Source organism: Anomaloglossus baeobatrachus, chromosome 9 (assembly GCF_048569485.1).
Source record: "Anomaloglossus baeobatrachus isolate aAnoBae1 chromosome 9, aAnoBae1.hap1, whole genome shotgun sequence".
Lineage (NCBI taxonomy): Eukaryota > Metazoa > Chordata > Amphibia > Anura > Aromobatidae > Anomaloglossus > Anomaloglossus baeobatrachus.
In genome coordinates, this window is record NC_134361.1 from 202417685 (window position 1) to 202438660 (window position 20976).

The 20976-nt window shown below is 52.2% G+C and overlaps 1 protein-coding gene across 2 annotated transcripts in view; it reads right to left on the bottom strand.

Moving 5' to 3' along the window:
- Window positions 1-283: 283 nt before the first annotated feature.
- Window positions 284-20976, bottom strand: part of BCAP31 (B cell receptor associated protein 31) — a 96568-nt gene continuing 75875 nt past the window's right edge. For both annotated transcript variants that reach the window (XM_075322877.1, XM_075322876.1), the window contains exon 8: window positions 284-1115. In XM_075322877.1, the coding sequence (XP_075178992.1) occupies window positions 1077-1115 (39 nt within the window). In that variant the 3' untranslated portion in view covers window positions 284-1076. The remainder of the gene's footprint in view (window positions 1116-20976) is intronic.

The following is a 20976-nucleotide window of genomic DNA, read 5'->3' on the forward strand; positions in this document are numbered from 1 at the left end:
TGGAGCGTCAGTCAAAAAAGTGCACAACTACTCCATAAAAGTGCGTGTCCCCGCGGTACGTCCCCCCTCTAATTACGTTTACCCCTTCAATGGCGGCCATAACAGTAGGGTGGCTATGGCCAAGAGTTGGCACACTTTTCGGAAAGTCACAAAAAACCAACGAGAAACTGCAGCAAAATACCAGGCCGCTTTCCGCTGAGGACAGAGTGGAAAATTACAGGTGGATGTGTGAGGAAGTGATAAGCGGCGTCCATAACCTTGTAACACGGGTATAGGCTGGAGATGGAATTAAATCACTTTATTACATATCGTAACCGTCCAACAGAGGTATTCTGATAACGCACATCATAAAAAGAGAAGCAGGGGCCATAAAGAATAGAAAAAGACAAAAAAAACCAAAACAGGCGTATAATAAACCTATAGGCTCCAATGTAAACGTATGAAGCGGAGGGCGTGGTATTAACAGGGCTAGAAATGGAAGAAAAAAAAACACCCTAAAAAAAAAAATATATGGACCACCATTTAACCCTTCCTGCTCCACAGGACGACACTACAGACGCCGTGCGGTAGCCGTTGCTTTGGGTTGTCCAGGACATGACTGGTGCGTCAATATCGCACTAGCAGCCGTGACCCGGATCGACCGGCTAATACACGTGACTATAAAAACGATACGCCAGGCAACCGTGCCCCCCTGCCGAAATCCGAAAGCTGCGAACATGAGAAAGCATTTGTAGAAAATACACAAAACGCCCAGAATGAAAGGCAAAACTGATACATGGCTGCGCAGGGGAGGAGCATGACACAACAAACCCCTCCCTTTAGTCAAGCTCCACCCCCAAGGATCCAGAATTAGTTACAAGACAGTATTGGTTTTGCCTGGGGTGTTCTTTTAAAGAGATTTCCATGTGCTGGTAGTGATTATTTGTGAAAACCTTTAAAAAAAAGGACAAACACAAGCAAAGTGGTGGTAATAAGTAGTGAGGATGATGATGGCGGGGGTATTTTCCGCTCAGCCAACACTCGTGAGAATAGCGGGACAGCTCGATGTTGATAGCTTCTGACTATTGGCACAATCTTCACTCATCCTTTTTGTCTTTTGGTCCGTCTTGAAGTGCCTGGGAAGACAAAATGGAAGCAAAAAGAAAAAAAAAAAATATATATGAGCTTTGAGGTCTGAGATCATTTTTGGCAGGTACATGTCCAATTATTTAATCTCACCACTGTAATGACTGAATATGTGGGAGAGAGGCAAGGCTTTAGCACAAGAACAAACCATATAACTCGTACCGCACAGTAGAAAAATTATTTTTCTAAGATCTGGCAGTTGAAATTAGGCAGTTGGATCTGTCAGAAAAGCTTTAATGTCTAAACAGCTGGTAACAAAAGTGAGTACACCCCCAAATGAAAACAAACAAATTGGGCCCAATTAGCCATTTTCCCACCCCAGTGTAATGTGACTCAGTGTTATAAGGTCTCAGGTGAGAATGGGGGGCAGGGGTGTTACATTTGGTGTTCTCTCTCTCATACTGGTCACTGGAAGATCAGCATGGCTCCTCATGGCAAAGAATTCTGAGGAACTGGAAAAAAAAGAATTGTTCCTCTATATAAAGATGGCCGAGGCTATAAAGAAGATTGCAACCGCCAAAAACACCGAGCTGCAGCAGGATGGCCAAGTCTATACAGCGGTTTAACAAGACAGGATCCACTCAGAAGAGGTCTCACCATGGGCAAGCAAAGAAGCTGAGAGCACGTGCTCAGCATCATATCCAGAGGTCATCTTTTCACAACAAAATGTATGGGTGCTACCAGGATTGCTGCAGAGGTTACAGGGGTGAGGGGTCCGCCTGTCAGTGCTCAGACCATACGTCACTCATTGCAGAGGTTACAGGGGTGAGGGGTCCACCTGTCAGTGCTCAGACCATACGCCACTCATTGCAGAGGTTACAGGAGTGTGTGTGTGTGTGTGTGTGTGTGTGTGTGTGTGTGTGTGTGTGTGTGTGTGTGTGTGTGTGTGTGTGTGTGTGTGTGTGTGTGTGTGTGGAGTCCACCTGTCAGTGCTCAGACCATACGCCACACACTGCATCACATTGCTCTGCATGGCTGTCATCCCAGAAGGAAGCCTCTTAAAGATAATGCACAAGAAATCTCTGAAACAGCTTTCTGACAAGCAGACTAAAGGCCCCGTCACACTAAGCAACATCGCTAGCAACATCGCTGCTAACGAACAACTTTTGTGACGTTGCTAGCGATGTTGCTGTGTGTGACATCCAGCAACAACCTGGCCCCTGCTGTGAGGTCGTTGGTTGTTGCTGAATGTCCTGGGCCATTTTTTAGTTGTTGCTGTCCCGCTGTGAAGCACAGATCGCTGTGTGTGACAGCAACAACTAAATGTGCAGGCAGCAGGAGCCGGCTTCTGCGGAGGCTGGTAACCAATGTAAACATCGGGTAACCAAGAAGCCCTGTCCTTGGTTACCCGATATTTACCTTTGATACCAGCCTCCGCCGCTCTCACTGCCTGTGCTGCCGGCTCCTGCTCTGTGCACATGTAGCTGCAGCACACATCGGGTTAATTAACCCGATGTGTGATGTAACTAGGAGAGCAAGGAGCCAGCGCTAAGCATTGTGCGCTGCTCCCTGCTCTGTGCACATTTAGCTGCAGCACACATCGGGTTAATTAACCCGATGTGTGCTGTAACTAGGAGAGCAAGGAGCCAGCGCTAAGCATTGTGCGCTGCTACCTGCTCTGTGCACATTTAGCTGCAGCACACATCGGGTAATTAACCCGATGTGTGCTGTAACTTGGAGAGCAAGGAGCCAGCGCTAAGCATTGTGCGCTGCTCCCTGCTCTGTGCACATGGAGCTGCAGCACACATCGGGTAATTAACCCGATGTGTGCTGTAACTAGGAGAGCAGGGAGCCAGCGCTCAGTGTGCGCTGCTCCCTGCTCTCTGCACGTGTAGCTGCGTGCCGTGGTAACCAAGGTAAATATCGGGTTGGTTACCCGATATTTACCTTAGTTACCAAACGCAGCATCTTCCACGCGGCGCTGGGGGCTTGTCACTGGTTGCTGGTGAGCTCAACAGCAACTTGTGTAGCGACGCTCCAGCGATCCCTGCCAGGTCAGGTTGCTGGTGGGATCGCTGGAGCGTCGCAGTGTGACATCTCACCAGCAACCTCCTAGCAACTTACCAGCGATCCCTATCGTTGTTGGGATCGCTGGTAAGTTGCTTAGTGTGACTGGACCTTTAGGCTAGGTTCGCACACTGCGTGTTTTTGACGCTGCGTTTTTGGCCGCTAAAAACGCACAAAAACGCACCTGCGTCGAAAAAACGCATCAAAAAACGCATGCATTTTTGCCGCGATTTGGTGCGTTTTGCTGCGTTTTTGATCTCTGCGTTTTGCTGCGTTTTTCAAATGCATTGCATGGGCGGAAAATGCAGAAAAACGCAGGAAAGAACTGACATGTCCATTTTTTTTTTAACTCAAAAACGCAGGTAAAAAAAAAACAGATGTGTGCGGACAGCAAAAATGAAAACTCAGACTTTGCTGGGGAAGCAAAGTCCTGCAGTTTTGAGGCCAAAAACGCACCCGAAAAACGCACTGTGCGCACATAGCCTTACATGGATTACTGGAACCATCCTGTGGTCTGATGAGACCAAGATATACTTATTTGGTTGAGATAGTGTCAAGCCTGTGAGAGGGCCACCAGCTGAAGGGGACAAAGACAAGAGTGTCCTACCTACAGTCAGGCATGATGGAGGAGGGTCATGGTTTGGGGCTACGCAAGTGCTGCCAGCTGTGGGGAGCTACAGTTCATTGAGGGAACCATGAATGCAGACATGTCCTGTGACATACTGAAGCAGAGCAGGATCCACTCCCTTCATATTCCAGCCAAACGACCCCAAACACCTCCAAGACCACCACTGCCTCGCTAAAGAAGGGAATTTTGTTTACTTACCGTAAATTCCTTTTCTTCTAGCTCCAATTGGGAGACCCAGACAATTGGGTGTATAGCTACTGCCTCCGGAGGCCACACAAAGCACTACACTTAAAAGTGTAAAGCCCCTCCCCTTCTGCCTATACACCCCCCGTGGGATCACGGGCTCCTCAGTTTTAGTGCAAGAGCAAGAAGGAGGAAAGCCAATAACTGGTTTAAAAACAAATTCGATCCGAAGAAACATCGGAGAACTGAAACCATTCAACATGAACAACATGTGTATCTGAAAAAACAAAAATCCCTAAGAAAACAGGGCGGGCGCTGGGTCTCCCAATTGGAGCTAGAAGAAAAGGAATTTACGGTAAGTAAACAAAATTCCCTTCTTCTTTGTCGCTCCTAATTGGGAGACCCAGACAATTGGGACGTCCAAAAGCAGTCCCTGGGTGGGTAAAATAACACCTCGTGATAGGGCCGTAAAAACAGCCCTTTCCTACAGGTGGGCAACCGCCGCCTGAAGGGCTTGTCTACCTAGGCTGGCGTCCGCCGAAGCGTAGGTATGCACCTGATAATGCTTGGTAAAAGTGTGCAGACTCGACCAGGTAGCCGCCTGGCACACCTGCTGAGCCGTAGCCTGGTGCCGTAATGCCCAGGATGCACCCACGGCTCTGGTAGAATGGGCCTTCAGCCCTGAGGGAACCGGAATCCCAGCAGAACGGTAGGCTTCAAGAATTGGTTCCTTGATCCACCGAGCCAGGGTGGATTTGGAAGCTTGCGACCCTTTACGCTGACCAGCGACAAGGACAAAGAGTGCATCCGAGCGGCGCAGAGGCGCCGTGCGGGAAATGTAGATTCTGAGTGCTCTCACCAGATCCAACAAATGCAAATCCTTTTCACATTGATGAACTGGATGAGGACACAAAGAAGGTAAGACGATATCCTGATTGAGATGAAAGGGGGATACCACCTGTGAGGTAAATCCGGAGATATGACGATAAATCATGATATTCAAGTATGTCAGGAAGCCCTCTCCTGGTGTCACCCCCCTTCCCTTTACACAACTGGTTTAGCAACAAATCCCATGGCCATCTGTGAAGGTGTCCTGTGATATGGAAATGAGATGATGTGAGGACAATGGATCCAGGATGACTCCCTGCTGTCACCCTGTAGTAGGAGCTGCTAGCTCATTAGCAAGGCTATGGAAATAGCCAGACAGAACGACTCCAGTAAAAAATGGTTCATATCTCGCAAGCCATATTTCCGATAAATATGGCAACCATAAAAAGGGTGTCTCCGCATGTGGACGATGCCGGCACCCCCTTTTTATGGGAACAGGACATTGGGAAATGCCCCAGGCGTGATATCAGCCAATGGGGAACTGGCAGACAGGTCATGAGTCCCCTCGTTCTGTAGCTAAATTCATAACTGTCACAATGAGAGCATTGGCGTCTGCCTACGACGCTCCCAGGCAAAGTTATAGCCAAAATCCCCTTTGCTGGATAATTCTGATCCATGCAGGGGGAGTGGCAGTGCTTCCCTGTGAGGTCACTAAGGTAGGAGGGGACCTGGATTTGGCCAGGTTGATAACCCTACTTCGGCCATTTTCCAGCGTTCTTCTGCTCGGGGGCCTGGTTGGGAAAGACCTGTGGAGGGAGTTCCTAGAAACCTGGTCTACAGCGCCCCCCTGTGGCCAGACACGCAAGGTAACTGATAGAATTGTATGCCTGTTTGTAACCCATGCTTTTATCTGTAACTGTACTCTGACATATGTATATTCTGTAGATTCCCTGTTGTATATATTGTAGTTTCTAGTGTGCTTTAGGCGATTAAATTATATAATTAATCTTGGGCTGTTCTGTTATCTCGATCTTGAATCCCACGTCTGTGTGTTCGGCTAATAGTTACCGTGAAGCGGTTGGTGGCAGCGAGTTGTGCCAAGGATTATTGTGGGGAGGCCAGTGAGATTCGGGAAGATATTATATATTCCGCCCGCGGAGGTCGGGGGAATATATACCTTACTCTCACCGGGGACCCTTCAATAATCGGCATAAGTAGTATAGCGGCCTCCTTGCTTATTGTCGGGCAATTCCATAATTGGCCTGACTATAAGAGGGGCGCTAGAGAGCGCGTCACGTGCTCTGTCTGTCGGTCGGGAGGTATAAAGGAGGGGTGACCCCCCACTTGTTACCCCCCGATTGTGACGTACTGGTAGCCAGCGCGGGGGATTTCTGAGTGACCCCCCCGGTGGTTTGTGACATATTGGTGGCAAGCGGTGGGATCGAGATAATAGTGTGTGTGAGTGTGAGACCCATACTCCCAGACACTAAAGACTGCCTGCAGCAGCTGTGGCTGCTGGGGTCTTCAGACTAGCTCAACACTAGAGTGTCAGAGTGCAGATACTGTAAGGTGTGTGGAGGCATCAGGTGTCAGTTCTGTGTCAGTGACCAAAAGTCTGCAACAATGGCTGAGAGCACCAGGAGCAAAGCCAAAGGAATGGCCGATGCGCAGGCCAGAGACGATGAGGAGGTTGTCCACGAGTCCTCCAGGAGCCCGACGCCAGAGAACGGCTCTGCAGAGGACATCGCACAACCTAGCACTGCTGGGCAAAATGAGGAAGAGCTCGCCCAAGGGTCCTCAACGAGCCAGATGCCAGCCCTCCGCTCTGCAATGGACAGTGAATCGCCTAGCTCTGCAGCGTGCCGCAGATCACCACGTGCCATTCCACCGAGCCTGGGAGGCTCGGATAGCCTTCTTCAAATGGCTATGGCCCTACGCCAGGCTGGAGACCGGGAGGGCTACGACATACTCATGGCCGAGCGAGAGCGGCAGGCAGAGCGGCAAGCAGCGCGTGAGGCTGCGGAGCGGCAGGCAGCGCGTGAAGAGCGCCAGGCAGAGCGTGACTACCAGCTGCAGCTAGCTCAGCTCCGGCCCTCATCAGCCACACGTGACCTTCAAGACACCAAACTCCCAAAGGTCCGTGTTGAGGACTTCCCAGTGCTGGAGAAGGATGGAGACTTGGACTCTTTCTTGACTGCTTTTGAACGGACTTGCTTGCAGCATCATCTGAACAAGGACCAGTGGGCCAAATACCTGACCCCCCGTTTAAGGGGTAAGGCCCTGGATATCCTTGGGGACTTGCCTGCTGAGGCGGATCAGGGCTACGACACCATCAAGCGGGCCCTGATCCAACAGTACAACCTCACCCCGGAGTCCTACCGCAAGAAGTTCCGGACGCTGCAGAAGGGACCAAAGGACTCCTGGGCTGACCACCGGCGGGCACTTGCCCGAGCTGCCGACCACTGGACCCAAGGCCTGCAGCTTTCCACCGGACCAGAGATCCTGGACTTGGTCGTCACGGAGCAACTCCTGTGGAACTGCCCTGAGGATCTCCGCCAGTTCATCCGAGACCAGAAGCCAAAGGGGTCCACGGCTACAGCTGCCCTGGCCGATGACTACACCAACAATCGGGCTCCTGAAGCCAGGAGAGCAGCCACCAGCAGCACCTGGAGAGGGGGTAAGATGAACTCTGCGACTGCCCCACCTGCCCCTAGACTGCAGGGGGTGTCCCCCTCAACTCCCCTCTCCAGGCCCGTGGCAGAACCAAGACGGTGCCACCAGTGCAACTTACCTGGACACTTCAAGGCCATGTGCCCTCAGCGTCCCAAGGCCCCGGCTCCGTCCCCGTCCCAAGGGCCGCCCAAGGTGTATTGTGTGGGTGGGGGTGGTGGTAGGTCCCTGGACAGCTTCCAACCTGTCACCGTCGGCCAGTCTGTGACCATAGGACTGCGAGACAGCGCCTCGGAAGTGACTCTGGTGCGGCCTGAGATGGTGTCCCCCCAAGACTTGATCCCTGGAAAAACCCTCGCTGTCTCCGGGATTGGAGGCATTGACCCGGCGCTGCCTGTTGCTGACGTTTATGTGGACTGGGGCGCAGGGCGAGGGGTGAGGGAGGTGGGGGTAACTGATCGGATCCCTGCAAACGTGCTACTTGGGACAGATTTGGGGCAGATAACCTCCCAGTTTGGGCCCCAACCAAGGGCTGAACCTTCAGCCAGTACGGACATGACTCCTGACAATGTTAATGTGTTATCTATGAATGATGTAAGGGAGGAGGGAGTGAACTCTGATATTTCTGCTTGCACAGACACCATAGACACACACACAGCTGCAGCTGTGACAGGGGAGGGGGTCAGAGAAAGGTGTGACAATGCCTCTACAAGTAACCAGCCTGTGAGCTGGGATCTGCTGCCCTCTGCAGGGATAAGCAGAGAGCAGGGTGCTGCAGGGGGAGGACCAGTGTGTGGGGTGGGGGCTACCACAGCAAATGTGGGGTCCCCAGAGATTTCACAGCGGGGTTCTGTTGCTGCAGGAGGGGAACAGGCAGGTGAGATTGGGGCCAGTCCAGGAGCGGAAGTGCTCCCAGGTAAGATCTCGGTGCATGGTTCCCCCACAACCGGGGTGTCAGGAAGCCAGGTAGGTCTGCCTGAACCGGCGACTTGGTCAGGAACGGAGGAGGAGCAGGCACGACCCACGGTCGCAGCGGCTGTGGCCGCTGTCACCCGCAGTGGGAGTGCTGGAAGCCAAGGGGCCTCCCGGAGGTCCGATAGCTCTTCCCCTTCTGACCAAGTGGCAGCCGAGTCAGGTGGAGGCCAGGACACAGGTCCCGGGGTACTGACTGAAGATGTGACAGTCTCGTCGATTCTGGCCACATCTAGTCAGGAGTTTCAGGCAGCGTTAGAAGCTGACGACAGCCTGAAAGCTCTAAAGGAGCAGGCGGCACAGCCTCCCTCGGACTCGGACCCGGAGCGAGTGGTCTGGGACCAAGGACGGCTGTACCGGGCCACGGTCCAGCAGGGTTCACCGGAGGCGTGGCCCAGGGACCGACAGTTGGTGGTACCCTATCCGTTCCGGACGGAGTTGTTGCGGATCGCCCATGAGATTCCGATGGCCGGACACCTGGGGATCGCTAAGACCAAGGCCAGGTTAAACCAGCATTTCTACTGGCCAAAAATGGGGGCCGATGTGGCTGCCTACTGCCGTTCGTGTGAAACCTGTCAGAGAGTGGGGAAGGCGGGGCCACGCCCCAAAGCCCCACTGGTATCTCTGCCAATCATCGATGAGCCTTTCAGGAGGGTGGCTGTGGATCTGGTCGGCCCGCTGGCCATCCCCAGCAGCTCCGGGAAACGCTTCATACTGACGGTAGTGGACTATGCCACCCGGTACCCAGAGGCAGTGGCCTTGTCGTCCATTCGGGCTGACAAGGTGGCCACCGCATTGCTGGAGATTTTCTCCCGAGTTGGTTTTCCCCAGGAAATGCTCACTGACCGGGGGACCCAATTCATGTCCCAGCTGATGGAGGCCCTCTGTAAGCAAGTCCAGGTGCGACATCTGGTGGCCAGCCCGTACCATCCACAGACTAATGGCCTGTGCGAGCGGTTCAATGGCACCTTAAAGCAGATGCTTAAGATGTTGGTCGACTCCCATGGGCGTGACTGGGAGCGGTATCTCCCACACCTGTTATTTGCTTACCGGGAGGTTCCACAGGCCTCAACAGGATTCTCACCGTTTGAGCTCCTGTACGGGCGACGTGTGCGGGGCCCCCTGGCTCTGGTGAAAGAGGCTTGGGAAGGGGATTTGGCCACCCCTGGAGTGTCGGTTATCGAGTATGTCATGCGCTTCCGGGACAAAATGCAGGCCTTGACGCAACTGGTACACGACAATATGGCTCAAGCCCAGGCCGATCAGAAGCGTTGGTACGACCAGAACGCTTGTGAGAGGACCTACCAAGTGGGTCAAGAGGTGTGGGTACTGGTCCCCGTACCACAGGACAAGCTTCAGGCAGCCTGGGAAGGCCCATACCTCGTGTACCAGCAGCTCAACCCTGTGACGTACCTGGTCACCCTGGACCCTGCCCGTGGAAGGCGGAAGCCCTTCCATGTGAACATGATGAAGGCACATCATGAGCGGGAGGCATGTGCGCTCCCCGTGTGCAACCTGCCCGAGGAGGGAGAAGCGGAAACCCTCTTGGATATGCTAGCCCAGGTTAGGGCAGGCGGATCCATTGAGGATGTGGAGGTCGGCCACCAGCTCTTGGAAGACCAACGGTCCCAGCTGTGGGCCACCCTCCTCCCCTTCCGGGGGTTGTTTACCAACCAGCCCGGAAGGACTGACTTGGCTGTCCATCACGTGGACACTGGGGATCATCCCCCGATCCGGCGTTCAGCATATCGGGTCTCCCTGGAGGTGCAGCAACACATGCGCCAGGAGATTGACGAGATGCTGAAGCTGGGGGTGATCCAGGCATCCAACAGCGCTTGGGCCTCGCCTGTAGTCCTCGTCCCTAAGAAGGACCGAACCACTCGGTTCTGCGTGGACTACAGGGGGCTCAATGCTGTCACGGTCGCCGATGCGTACCCAATGCCACGCATCGATGACCTGCTCGATCAGTTGGCCGGGGCTCAGTACCTGACCATCATGGACCTGAGCCGGGGATATTGGCAGATCCCCCTGACTCGCAAGGCCAGGGAACGCTCTGCCTTTATTACCCCATTTGGACTGTACGAGTCCACGGTGATGCCATTCGGGATGAGGAATGCCCCTGCCACTTTCCAGCGGATGGTCAACACCCTGCTCAAGGGACTTGAAGGGTACGCGGCCGCGTACCTGGATGACATTGCCGTCTTTAGTCCCACCTGGGAGGACCACCTAGAGCATCTAGCACAGGTGCTCAGGCGGATCCACCGGGCAGGTTTGACCATCAAGCCGGGAAAGTGTCAGCTGGCCATGAGCGAGGTCCAGTACCTCGGTCACCGGGTAGGTGGGAGAACACTGAAGCCCGAGCCTGAGAAAGTGGAAGCCATCGCATCCTGGCCCACCCCCAGGACCAAGAAGCAGGTGATGTCCTTCTTGGGGACCGCTGGGTACTATAGGAGGTTTGTTCCATGCTATAGTAGCCTGGCAAAGCCCCTGACGGACCTCACCAAGAAGAAGCTGCCCTCTGCAGTCGATTGGACAGTGGACTGCGAGACAGCCTTCCGGGCCCTAAAGGACGCCCTGTCCAGCCCGCCCGTGCTACAGGCAGCCGACTTCACGCGGCCGTTTGTAGTACAGACCGACGCCAGTGACTTCGGCCTCGGTGCGGTGCTCAGCCAGGTGGACTCTGCGAGCCAAGAGCACCCAGTCTTGTACCTGAGCCGGAAGCTGTTACCAAGGGAAGTGGCCTATTCTACAATGGAGAAGGAGTGCCTGGCCATAGTGTGGGCCCTGCAGCGTCTGCAACCCTATCTATACGGGCGCCACTTCATCGTGGAGACGGACCACAATCCCCTCAGCTGGTTGCACACCGTCTCTGGGACGAATGGGCGATTGTTGCGATGGAGCCTTGCGCTCCAGCAATACAACTTCACCATTCGCCACAAAAGGGGCCGTGACCACGGTAACGCAGACGGGCTGTCCCGACAAGGAGAGGTCGCGGACGGGCGCACGGGGGAACACCGGAGTGTGCTGCCCCCTAGCGCCCTCAAAAGGGGGGAGGTGTGAGGTAAATCCGGAGATATGACGATAAATCATGATATTCAAGTATGTCAGGAAGCCCTCTCCTGGTGTCACCCCCCTTCCCTTTACACAACTGGTTTAGCAACAAATCCCATGGCCATCTGTGAAGGTGTCCTGTGATATGGAAATGAGATGATGTGAGGACAATGGATCCAGGATGACTCCCTGCTGTCACCCTGTAGTAGGAGCTGCTAGCTCATTAGCAAGGCTATGGAAATAGCCAGACAGAACGACTCCAGTAAAAAATGGTTCATATCTCGCAAGCCATATTTCCGATAAATATGGCAACCATAAAAAGGGTGTCTCCGCATGTGGACGATGCCGGCACCCCCTTTTTATGGGAACAGGACATTGGGAAATGCCCCAGGCGTGATATCAGCCAATGGGGAACTGGCAGACAGGTCATGAGTCCCCTCGTTCTGTAGCTAAATTCATAACTGTCACAATGAGAGCATTGGCGTCTGCCTACGACGCTCCCAGGCAAAGTTATAGCCAAAATCCCCTTTGCTGGATAATTCTGATCCATGCAGGGGGAGTGGCAGTGCTTCCCTGTGAGGTCACTAAGGTAGGAGGGGACCTGGATTTGGCCAGGTTGATAACCCTACTTCGGCCATTTTCCAGCGTTCTTCTGCTCGGGGGCCTGGTTGGGAAAGACCTGTGGAGGGAGTTCCTAGAAACCTGGTCTACAGCGCCCCCCTGTGGCCAGACACGCAAGGTAACTGATAGAATTGTATGCCTGTTTGTAACCCATGCTTTTATCTGTAACTGTACTCTGACATATGTATATTCTGTAGATTCCCTGTTGTATATATTGTAGTTTCTAGTGTGCTTTAGGCGATTAAATTATATAATTAATCTTGGGCTGTTCTGTTATCTCGATCTTGAATCCCACGTCTGTGTGTTCGGCTAATAGTTACCGTGAAGCGGTTGGTGGCAGCGAGTTGTGCCAAGGATTATTGTGGGGAGGCCAGTGAGATTCGGGAAGATATTATATATTCCGCCCGCGGAGGTCGGGGGAATATATACCTTACTCTCACCGGGGACCCTTCAATAATCGGCATAAGTAGTATAGCGGCCTCCTTGCTTATTGTCGGGCAATTCCATAATTGGCCTGACTATAAGAGGGGCGCTAGAGAGCGCGTCACGTGCTCTGTCTGTCGGTCGGGAGGTATAAAGGAGGGGTGACCCCCCACTTGTTACCCCCCGATTGTGACGTACTGGTAGCCAGCGCGGGGGATTTCTGAGTGACCCCCCCGGTGGTTTGTGACACCACCTTAGGGAGAAACTCCGGAATCGGGCGCAGAACCACCTTGTCCTGGTGAAACACCAGGAAGGGAGATTTGCATGACAGCGCCGCTAGCTCGGACACTCTCCGAAGAGACGTGACCGCTACTAGAAAGGCCACTTTCTGTGAAAGGCGAGAAAAGGAAACATCCCTCATAGGCTCGAAAGGCGGCTTCTGGAGAGCAATTAGAACCCTGTTCAGATCCCAGGGCTCTAACGGCCGCTTGTAAGGAGGGACGATATGACAAACCCCTTGCAGGAACGTGCGTACCTGAGGAAGTCGTGCTAGGCGTTTCTGAAAAAATACAGATAGCGCTGAGACTTGTCCTTTAAGGGAGCCTAGCGACAAACCTTTTTCCAAACCGGATTGCAGGAAGGAAAGAAGAGTAGGCAATGCAAATGGCCAGGGAGAAACTCCCTGAGCAGAGCACCAAGATAAGAATATCTTCCACGTCCTGTGGTAGATCTTGGCGGAGGATGGTTTTCTAGCCTGTCTCATGGTGGCAATGACCTCTTGAGATAATCCTGAAGACGCTAGGATCCAGGACTCAATGGCCACACAGTCAGGTTCAGGGCCGCAGAATTCCGATGGAAAAACGGCCCTTGGGACAACAAGTCTGGTCGGTCTGGTAGTGCCCACGGTTGGCCTACCGTGAGGTGCCACAGATCCGGGTACCACGACCTCCTCGGCCAGTCTGGAGCGACGAGGATGGCGCGGCGGCAGTCGGACCTGATCTTGCGCAGCACTCTGGGCAACAGTGCCAGAGGTGGGAACACATAAGGTAGCCGGAACTGCGACCAATCTTGAACTAAGGCGTCCGCCGCCAGAGCTCGGTGATCGTGAGACCGTGCCATGAAAGCCGGGACCTTGTTGTTGTGCCGGGACGCCATTAGGTCGACGTCAGGCATCCCCCAGCGGCGACAGATCTCCTGAAACACGTCCGGGTGAAGAGACCATTCCCCTGCGTCCATACCCTGGCGACTGAGGAAGTCTGCTTCCCAGTTTTCCACGCCTGGGATGTGAACTGCGGATATGGTGGATGCCATGTCTTCCACCCACGTCAGAATCCGCCGGACTTCCCGGAAGGCTTGCAGACTGCGTGTTCCTCCTTGGTGGTTGATGTATGCCACCGCTGTGGAGTTGTCCGACTGAATTCGGATCTGCTTGCCTTCCAGCCACTGCTGGAAGGCTTGTAGGGCAAGATACACTGCTCTGATTTCCAGAACATTGATCTGAAGGGTGGACTCTTGCTGAGTCCACGTACCTTGAGCCCTGTGGTGGAGAAAAACTGCTCCCCACCCTGAAAGACTCGCGTCTGTCGTAACTACCGCCCAGGATGGGGGTAGAAAGGACTTTCCTTTTGACAATGAGGTGGGAAGAAGCCACCACCGAAGAGATTCCTTGGCCGCCTGAGAAAGGGAGACGTTCCTGTCGAGGGACGTCGACTTCCCGTCCCATTGGCGGAGAATGTCCCATTGTAGTGGACGCAGATGAAACTGCGCGAAAGGGACTGCCTCCATTGTTGCTACCATCTTCCCTAGGAAGTGCATGAGGCGTCTCAAGGGGTGTGACTGGCCTTGAAGGAGAGATTGCACCCCTGTCTGTAGTGAACGCTGTTTGTCCAGCAGAAGCTTCACTATCGCTGAGAGAGTATGAAACTCCATGCCAAGGTATGTTAGCGATTGGGTCGGGGTCAGATTTGACTTTGAAAAGTTGATGATCCACCCGAAACTCTGGAGAGTCTCCAGCGCAACGTTCAGGCTGTGTTGGCATGCCTCTTGAGAGGGTGCCTTGACAAGTAGATCGTCCAAATACGGGATCACAGAGTGACCTTGAGAGTGCAGGACTGCTACTACTGCTGCCATGACCTTGGTGAAGACCCGTGGGGCTGTCGCCAGCCCGAAAGGCAGAGCTACGAACTGAAGGTGTTAGTCTCCTATAACGAAGCGTAGAAAACGCTGGTGCTCTGGAGCAATCGGCACGTGGAGATAAGCATCCTTGATGTCTATTGATGCTAGGAAATCTCCTTGAGACATTGAGGCGATGACGGAGCGGAGGGATTCCATCCGGAACCGCCTGGTTTTCACGTGCTTGTTGAGCAGTTTTAGATCCAGAACGGGACGGAAAGACCCGTCCTTTTTTAGCACCACAAACAAATTGGAGTAAAAACCGTGACCTTGCTCCTGAAGAGGAACAGGGGTCACCACTCCTTCTGCCTTTAGAGTGCACACCGCTTGCACAAGAGCATCGGCTCGGTCGGGAGGTGGAGAAGTTCTGAAGAATCGAGTTGGAGGACGAGAACTGAACTCTATCCTGTACCCGTGAGACAGAATGTCTCTCACCCAACGGTCTTTGACCTGTGGCAGCCAAATGTCGCCAAAGCGGGAGAGCCTGCCACCGACTGAGGATGCGGAGAGAGGAGGCCGAAAGTCATGAGGAAGCCGCCTTGGTAGCGGGTCTTCCGGCTGTCTTTTTTGGGCGTGACTGAGTCCGCCAAGAATCTGAGCTCCTCTGATCCTTTTGAGTCCTTTTGGACGAGGAGAATTGGGACCTGCCCGAGCCTCGAAAGGACCGAAACCCCGACTGTCCCCTCCTCTGTTGGGGTTTGTTTTGTCTGGGCTGAGGTAAGGATGAATCCTTACCCTTGGACTGTTTAATGATTTCATCCAAACGCTCACCAAACAGTCGGTCACCAGAAAATGGCAAACTGGTTAAGCACTTTTTGGAAGCAGAATCTGCCTTCCATTCCCTTAACCACAAGGCTCTGCGTAAAACCACGGAGTTGGCGGACGCCACTGCCGTACGGCTCGTAGAGTCCAGGACAGCATTAATCGCGTAAGACGCAAATGCAGACATTTGAGAGGTTAAGGATGCCACCTGCGGAACAGATGTACGTGTGACCGTGTCAATCTGTGTAAGACCAGCTGAAATAGCTTGGAGTGCCCATACGGCTGCGAATGCTGGAGCAAACGACGCGCCGATAGCTTCATAGATGGATTTCAACCAGAGCTCCATCTGTCTGTCAGTGGCATCTTTAAGTGCAGACCCATCTTCCACTGCAACTATGGATCTAGCCGCAAGCCTGGAGATTGGGGGATCCACCTTGGGACACTGGGTCCAGCCCTTGACCACGTCAGGGGGAAAGGGATAACGTGTATCCTTAAGCCGTTTGGAGAAACGCTTATCTGGATAAGCGTGGTGTTTCTGGACTGCCTCTCTAAAGTCAGAGTGGTCCAGAAAAGTACTTAATTTACGCTTGGGATACCTGAAATGGAATTTCTCCTGCTGTGAAGCTGACTCCTCCACTGGAGGAGCTGGCGGAGAAATATCCAACATTCTATTGATGGACGCTATAAGATCATTCACTATGGCGTCACCATCAGGAGTATCCAGATTGAGAGCGGTCTCAGGATCAGAATCCTGATCAGTTACATCCGCCTCATCATACAGAGAGTCCTCCTGCTGGGACCCTGACCAGTGTGATGAAGTCGAGGGCCGCTCATAGCGAGCTCGCTTAGGCTGTCTGGGACTGTCGTCCGTGTCAGAGCCTTCACCCTGGGATGCATGGGACACCCCCGGAGCCCGGAGCTGTTCCAACTGAGGGGGACCAGGGAGCAATGATTCAACAGTGCCCATGGTCTGAGTTACTGGTCTAGACTGCAAAGTTTCTAGAATTTTAGTCATAGTCACAGACAATCTATCAGCAAAAACTGCAAACTCCGTCCCCTTCACCTGGACAGTATTCACAGGTGGTTCTCCCTGGGTCACCTCTAGCAGAGGCCCCGGCCGAGCAAGTGCCACAGGGGCCGAGCACTGCACACAATGGGGGTCAGTGGAACCTGCCGGTAGAGTAGCCTCACATGCGGTACAAGCAGCATAGAAAGCCTGTGCCTTGGCACCCTTGCTTTTTGCGGATGACATGCTGTTGTCTCCTCTGAGCAATCTAGGAGGGTATATAGCCAAAAATCACCAGCGACCGTACAGTGCAATGTATAGCATGTAAGCATAAAAATACAAATGTACACTTCGGCACTAGTGGGGTCAGCACCAGAGGTGCCGCTTACCGCCCGCTCAAACGCGGGTGTGTGGTCGCCAGAATCCCGTGTCTGGGTCTCCCAGAACTTGTCTCCCCTCTCCAGCTCAGACTGCACACAGGAATGGCTGCCGGCGTTCTGTGAAGAGGGGCGGACCGTGGGCGTGCCTCAGACAAAGTGCGGGAAACTGGCGTCCCACTGTGCCCAGTGTGAGGGCTGGAGTATGTAAAGTAGACTCCAGCCCTCGGCGCTGACGTTCTGTACAGCGTCCCGCCCTTCCCCTGACTGGCAGGCCTGGGGGCGGGAACGAAACGAAACTAGGCCGCAAAAGCCGGGGACTCGAGTAATAAGCGCGGCCGTCATATATGCACGGCCAGCGCGGAAGTCCCCGGCGCACCACAAGTCCCAGCCGCGCCACAGCGTGAACTGACAGCAGCGGCCGGCGCGGCAGTTCCCAATACATTGACTCACTCAGCAGAGCTGTAGCTAGTAATGGCACAAGCGCGCAGCGCTGTTGTCCCCGGCGCACTAACACACCCAGCAATGCTGCAGTGTGTCTGCGCGCGGTCTGTACGGGGACACAGTACCTTGACGTAGCAGGGCCCTGTCCCTGACGATACTCAGCTCCATATCCAGCAGAATCCCCAGGGGCTGTGGATGGAGCACGGTCTCAGTGCCTGGAGACCGGTAAAATCCCACTTCACCCAGAGCCCTAAGGGGGATGGGGAAGGAAGCAGCATGTGGGCTCCAGCCTCCGTACCCGCAATGGGTACCTCAACCTTAACAAACACCGCCGACAAAAGTGGGGTGAGAAGGGAGCATGCTGGGGGCCCTAGTATGGGCCCTCTTTTCTTCCATCCGACATAGTCAGCAGCTGCTGCTGACTAAACAGTGGAGCTATGCGTGGATGTCTGACCTCCTTCGCACAAAGCATGAAAACTGAGGAGCCCGTGATCCCACGGGGGGTGTATAGGCAGAAGGGGAGGGGCTTTACACTTTTAAGTGTAGTGCTTTGTGTGGCCTCCGGAGGCAGTAGCTATACACCCAATTGTCTGGGTCTCCCAATTAGGAGCGACAAAGAAACTGAGGGTAAAGTGTGCTGGACTGGCCAAGCGTCTCCAGACCTAAACCCTATGGAGCATCTGTGGGGCCTCTACAAATGGAAGGTGGAGGAGAGCAAGATCTGTAACATCCACCAGCTCCGTAATGTCGTCATGGAGGAGGGAAGAGGATCCAGCGGCTCCTGTGAAGCTCTAGTTACCTCCATGCCCAAGAGAGTTAAGGCTGTGCTGGAAAATAGTGGCGGCCACACAATGTACTGATACTTTGGGCACAATTTGGCAATTTTCACTTAGGGGTGTACTCACTTTTGTTGCCAGCGGTTTAGACCTTAATGGCTGTGTTGAGTTATTTAGAGGATATACTGTACTGTTCTGTGATATACTGTAAATACTCTAATACGGTCTTGTATCCTACACAAATGGTTGAGATCAGCTTAATCTTCCGCGGATGACGGCCTCTCCATAGAAGCACAATCGGCGCGGCCGTCCTACGATATGTATAATATCTGCACGCTTGGTTAACTGGGACACAACAGGAGGAGGATGCCGACAATTTTGAGGAGTGCAGAATTAAATATTCCATGAAATTTTAATTAGCGAGACGCGAGGCGTATGAAAGGATTTGACTCATGGGTCTACGGGGAGAGCGCACCATTCTCTGCAAGCTCAGCTTAAAGTGGCAAAACTACAAGGCCTATTCCAAAGTGTCACCATGCTCCTCTGGCAGCCCGGACTAGCAAGTGGCTTAGCTTGATGTATGGCTTTTAGATCTGGAAGACCACAGACATCCATTAGGGAAACTACAAAATGATTTCACCAAGTGGTCTACAGCTAAGATTTACCGGGAACTTCAAATAAGAAGATCCTCAACATTCACATGGTCTACCTGTAGGATCTACAAGCCAAGATGGGGTTGTCCTCATCTTGTGCCTATGTCAGTATATAGATGTTCACAGCTTCTTAGGTCATTTGCTCACTTGATTAAGTCAGACTCAAGGAAGCAGGCCAGGCAAGAGACACCTTCATGAATGCAAATCAAAGGATGGGACGAAAAGGTGGTGGTGGTCGCCCGTCAAGAAGGAGGAGGTGGTGGTGGTCGCCCGTCAAGAAGGAGGAGGAGAAGGTGGTCGCCCGTCAAGAAGAAGGAGGAGGAGAAGGTGGTCGCCCGTCAAGAAGAAGGAGGAGGTGGTGGTGGTCGCCCGTCAAGAAGGAGGAGGAGAAGGTGGTCGCCCGTCAAGAAGGAGGAGGAGAAGGTGGTCGCCCGTCAAGAAGGAGGAGAAGAAGGTGGTCGCCCGTCAAGAAGGAGGAGGTGGTCACATGTCAAGAAGGAGGAGAAGAAGGTGGTCGCATGTCAAGAAGGAGGAGAAGAAGGTGGTCGCATGTCAAGAAGGAGGAGAAGAAGGTGGTTGCATGTCAAGAAGGAGGAGAAGAAGGTGGTTGCATGTCAAGAAGGAGGAGAAGAAGGTGGTTGCATGTCAAGGAGGAGAAAGTGGTTGCATGTGAAGGAGGTGACTGAGGACACATGACCGTGACATCATGCGTTGCTATAGCACGGACGTCTCATCTGCTGGCCACTGCGTGCTGGCTACAGAAAAGGACGCCACACAATGTGGGAGACCGGGAAGGCGAGTAGAATGGGGTTTTTACCTTGTGTTAGAGACTGAATGGAAACATATATACCAGGAAGGGGACATGTTTACCAAGATTAGGTCCACTGCCCAGCATGGAGGCATATTTAGCAGGAAGGGGCCTAGGATAATGACATGTATACCAGGAAGGAGCCCGGGATCTGGACAATCATCTCTAAAGTGCTGTGGGATTAATAGCCCTTTATAAGTAAAGTGAATAAAATTAGTATATACCAGGATGGGGGGAAATTCACCAGGAAGGAGGCCCATCTGTAATTGTCCAAGTACTTCTGGACCCACCTGTATATCCCGAGTATACAGCTAATGAAGCTTAAAGAATTGTCCATGTGAGCAACCCTTACTTATCCAATGAATCTTTAAAAAAAATAAATAAAAATAAATAAAAAAGATGAAATAACTTGTGGAAAAATCTTGTTTCGCGTTTACAGCTCCAATGCAGATCCTCGTATATGACAGGTAGGAGCAATTACCAGGAAACGAGGCAGAAGAGTAATAAAAACTGTAGCATCCGCCTATGTACTTTTTTAGGTGTCTAGCCATGAAAAAAAATACAGCTATGCATAAAAGCTGTAAAGATAAAACCGTAGGATATTTTTACATCAAGGTCGTTTGCTTAATTTTAGATACATAAAAGCAATAAAATTGGTTCTAAAAGTGCAGAAAAACAGTTTATAACCCCCTTATTTTGTATCCTGCGATGTGCAGGGCTTGGAGTCCTATAATATAAAAGGCACGTCAGGACCTAAGAGGTTAATGGCCCCTCTTTGGGACGGCTCCCGCTACCACATATGGGGTTAGGGAGATTATATAGAGCCGCCATGACCACCTATTTATATCGGCTGGTAACGCAATACATGTGATCCAGGAGGAATTCAGGATCTGTGCTCGCACTATTTTAGAAGAGGAGGGTAAATATTGGAGGGTCCACCTCCCCGCAAATCGCATATAATATAAATATAATATAATATAATATAATATAATATAATATAATATAATATAATATAATATAATATAATATAATATAATATAATATAATATAATATAATATAATATAATATAATATAATATAATATAATATAATATATATATATATATATATATATATATATATATATATATATATATATATATATATAATCCATTTCTACTGGAATAACCCCGGATAGTGAGTGATCCAAAGTGGATTATTAAAGCGACAGTAATGGCAATTTCTGACAGTGCCGAGTATTGCCGTCCATAAGGCCCTTAACGTCTTATTGTCCAAGCTTATTTTCCCCATCTCCCTTCTTCCAAAAGCTGTAACTTTTTTTTTAATCAACAGATCAATTAGAGCTTGTTTTTTTGCAACAGGTTTTTGTTTTCCCATCTGAGAGCAACGTAGAGACAGAGACCCTGATGGCAGCGATATGTCACTTACTGGGCTGCCTGCTGCAGTTTTGATAAAATCACTGTTTTCTCT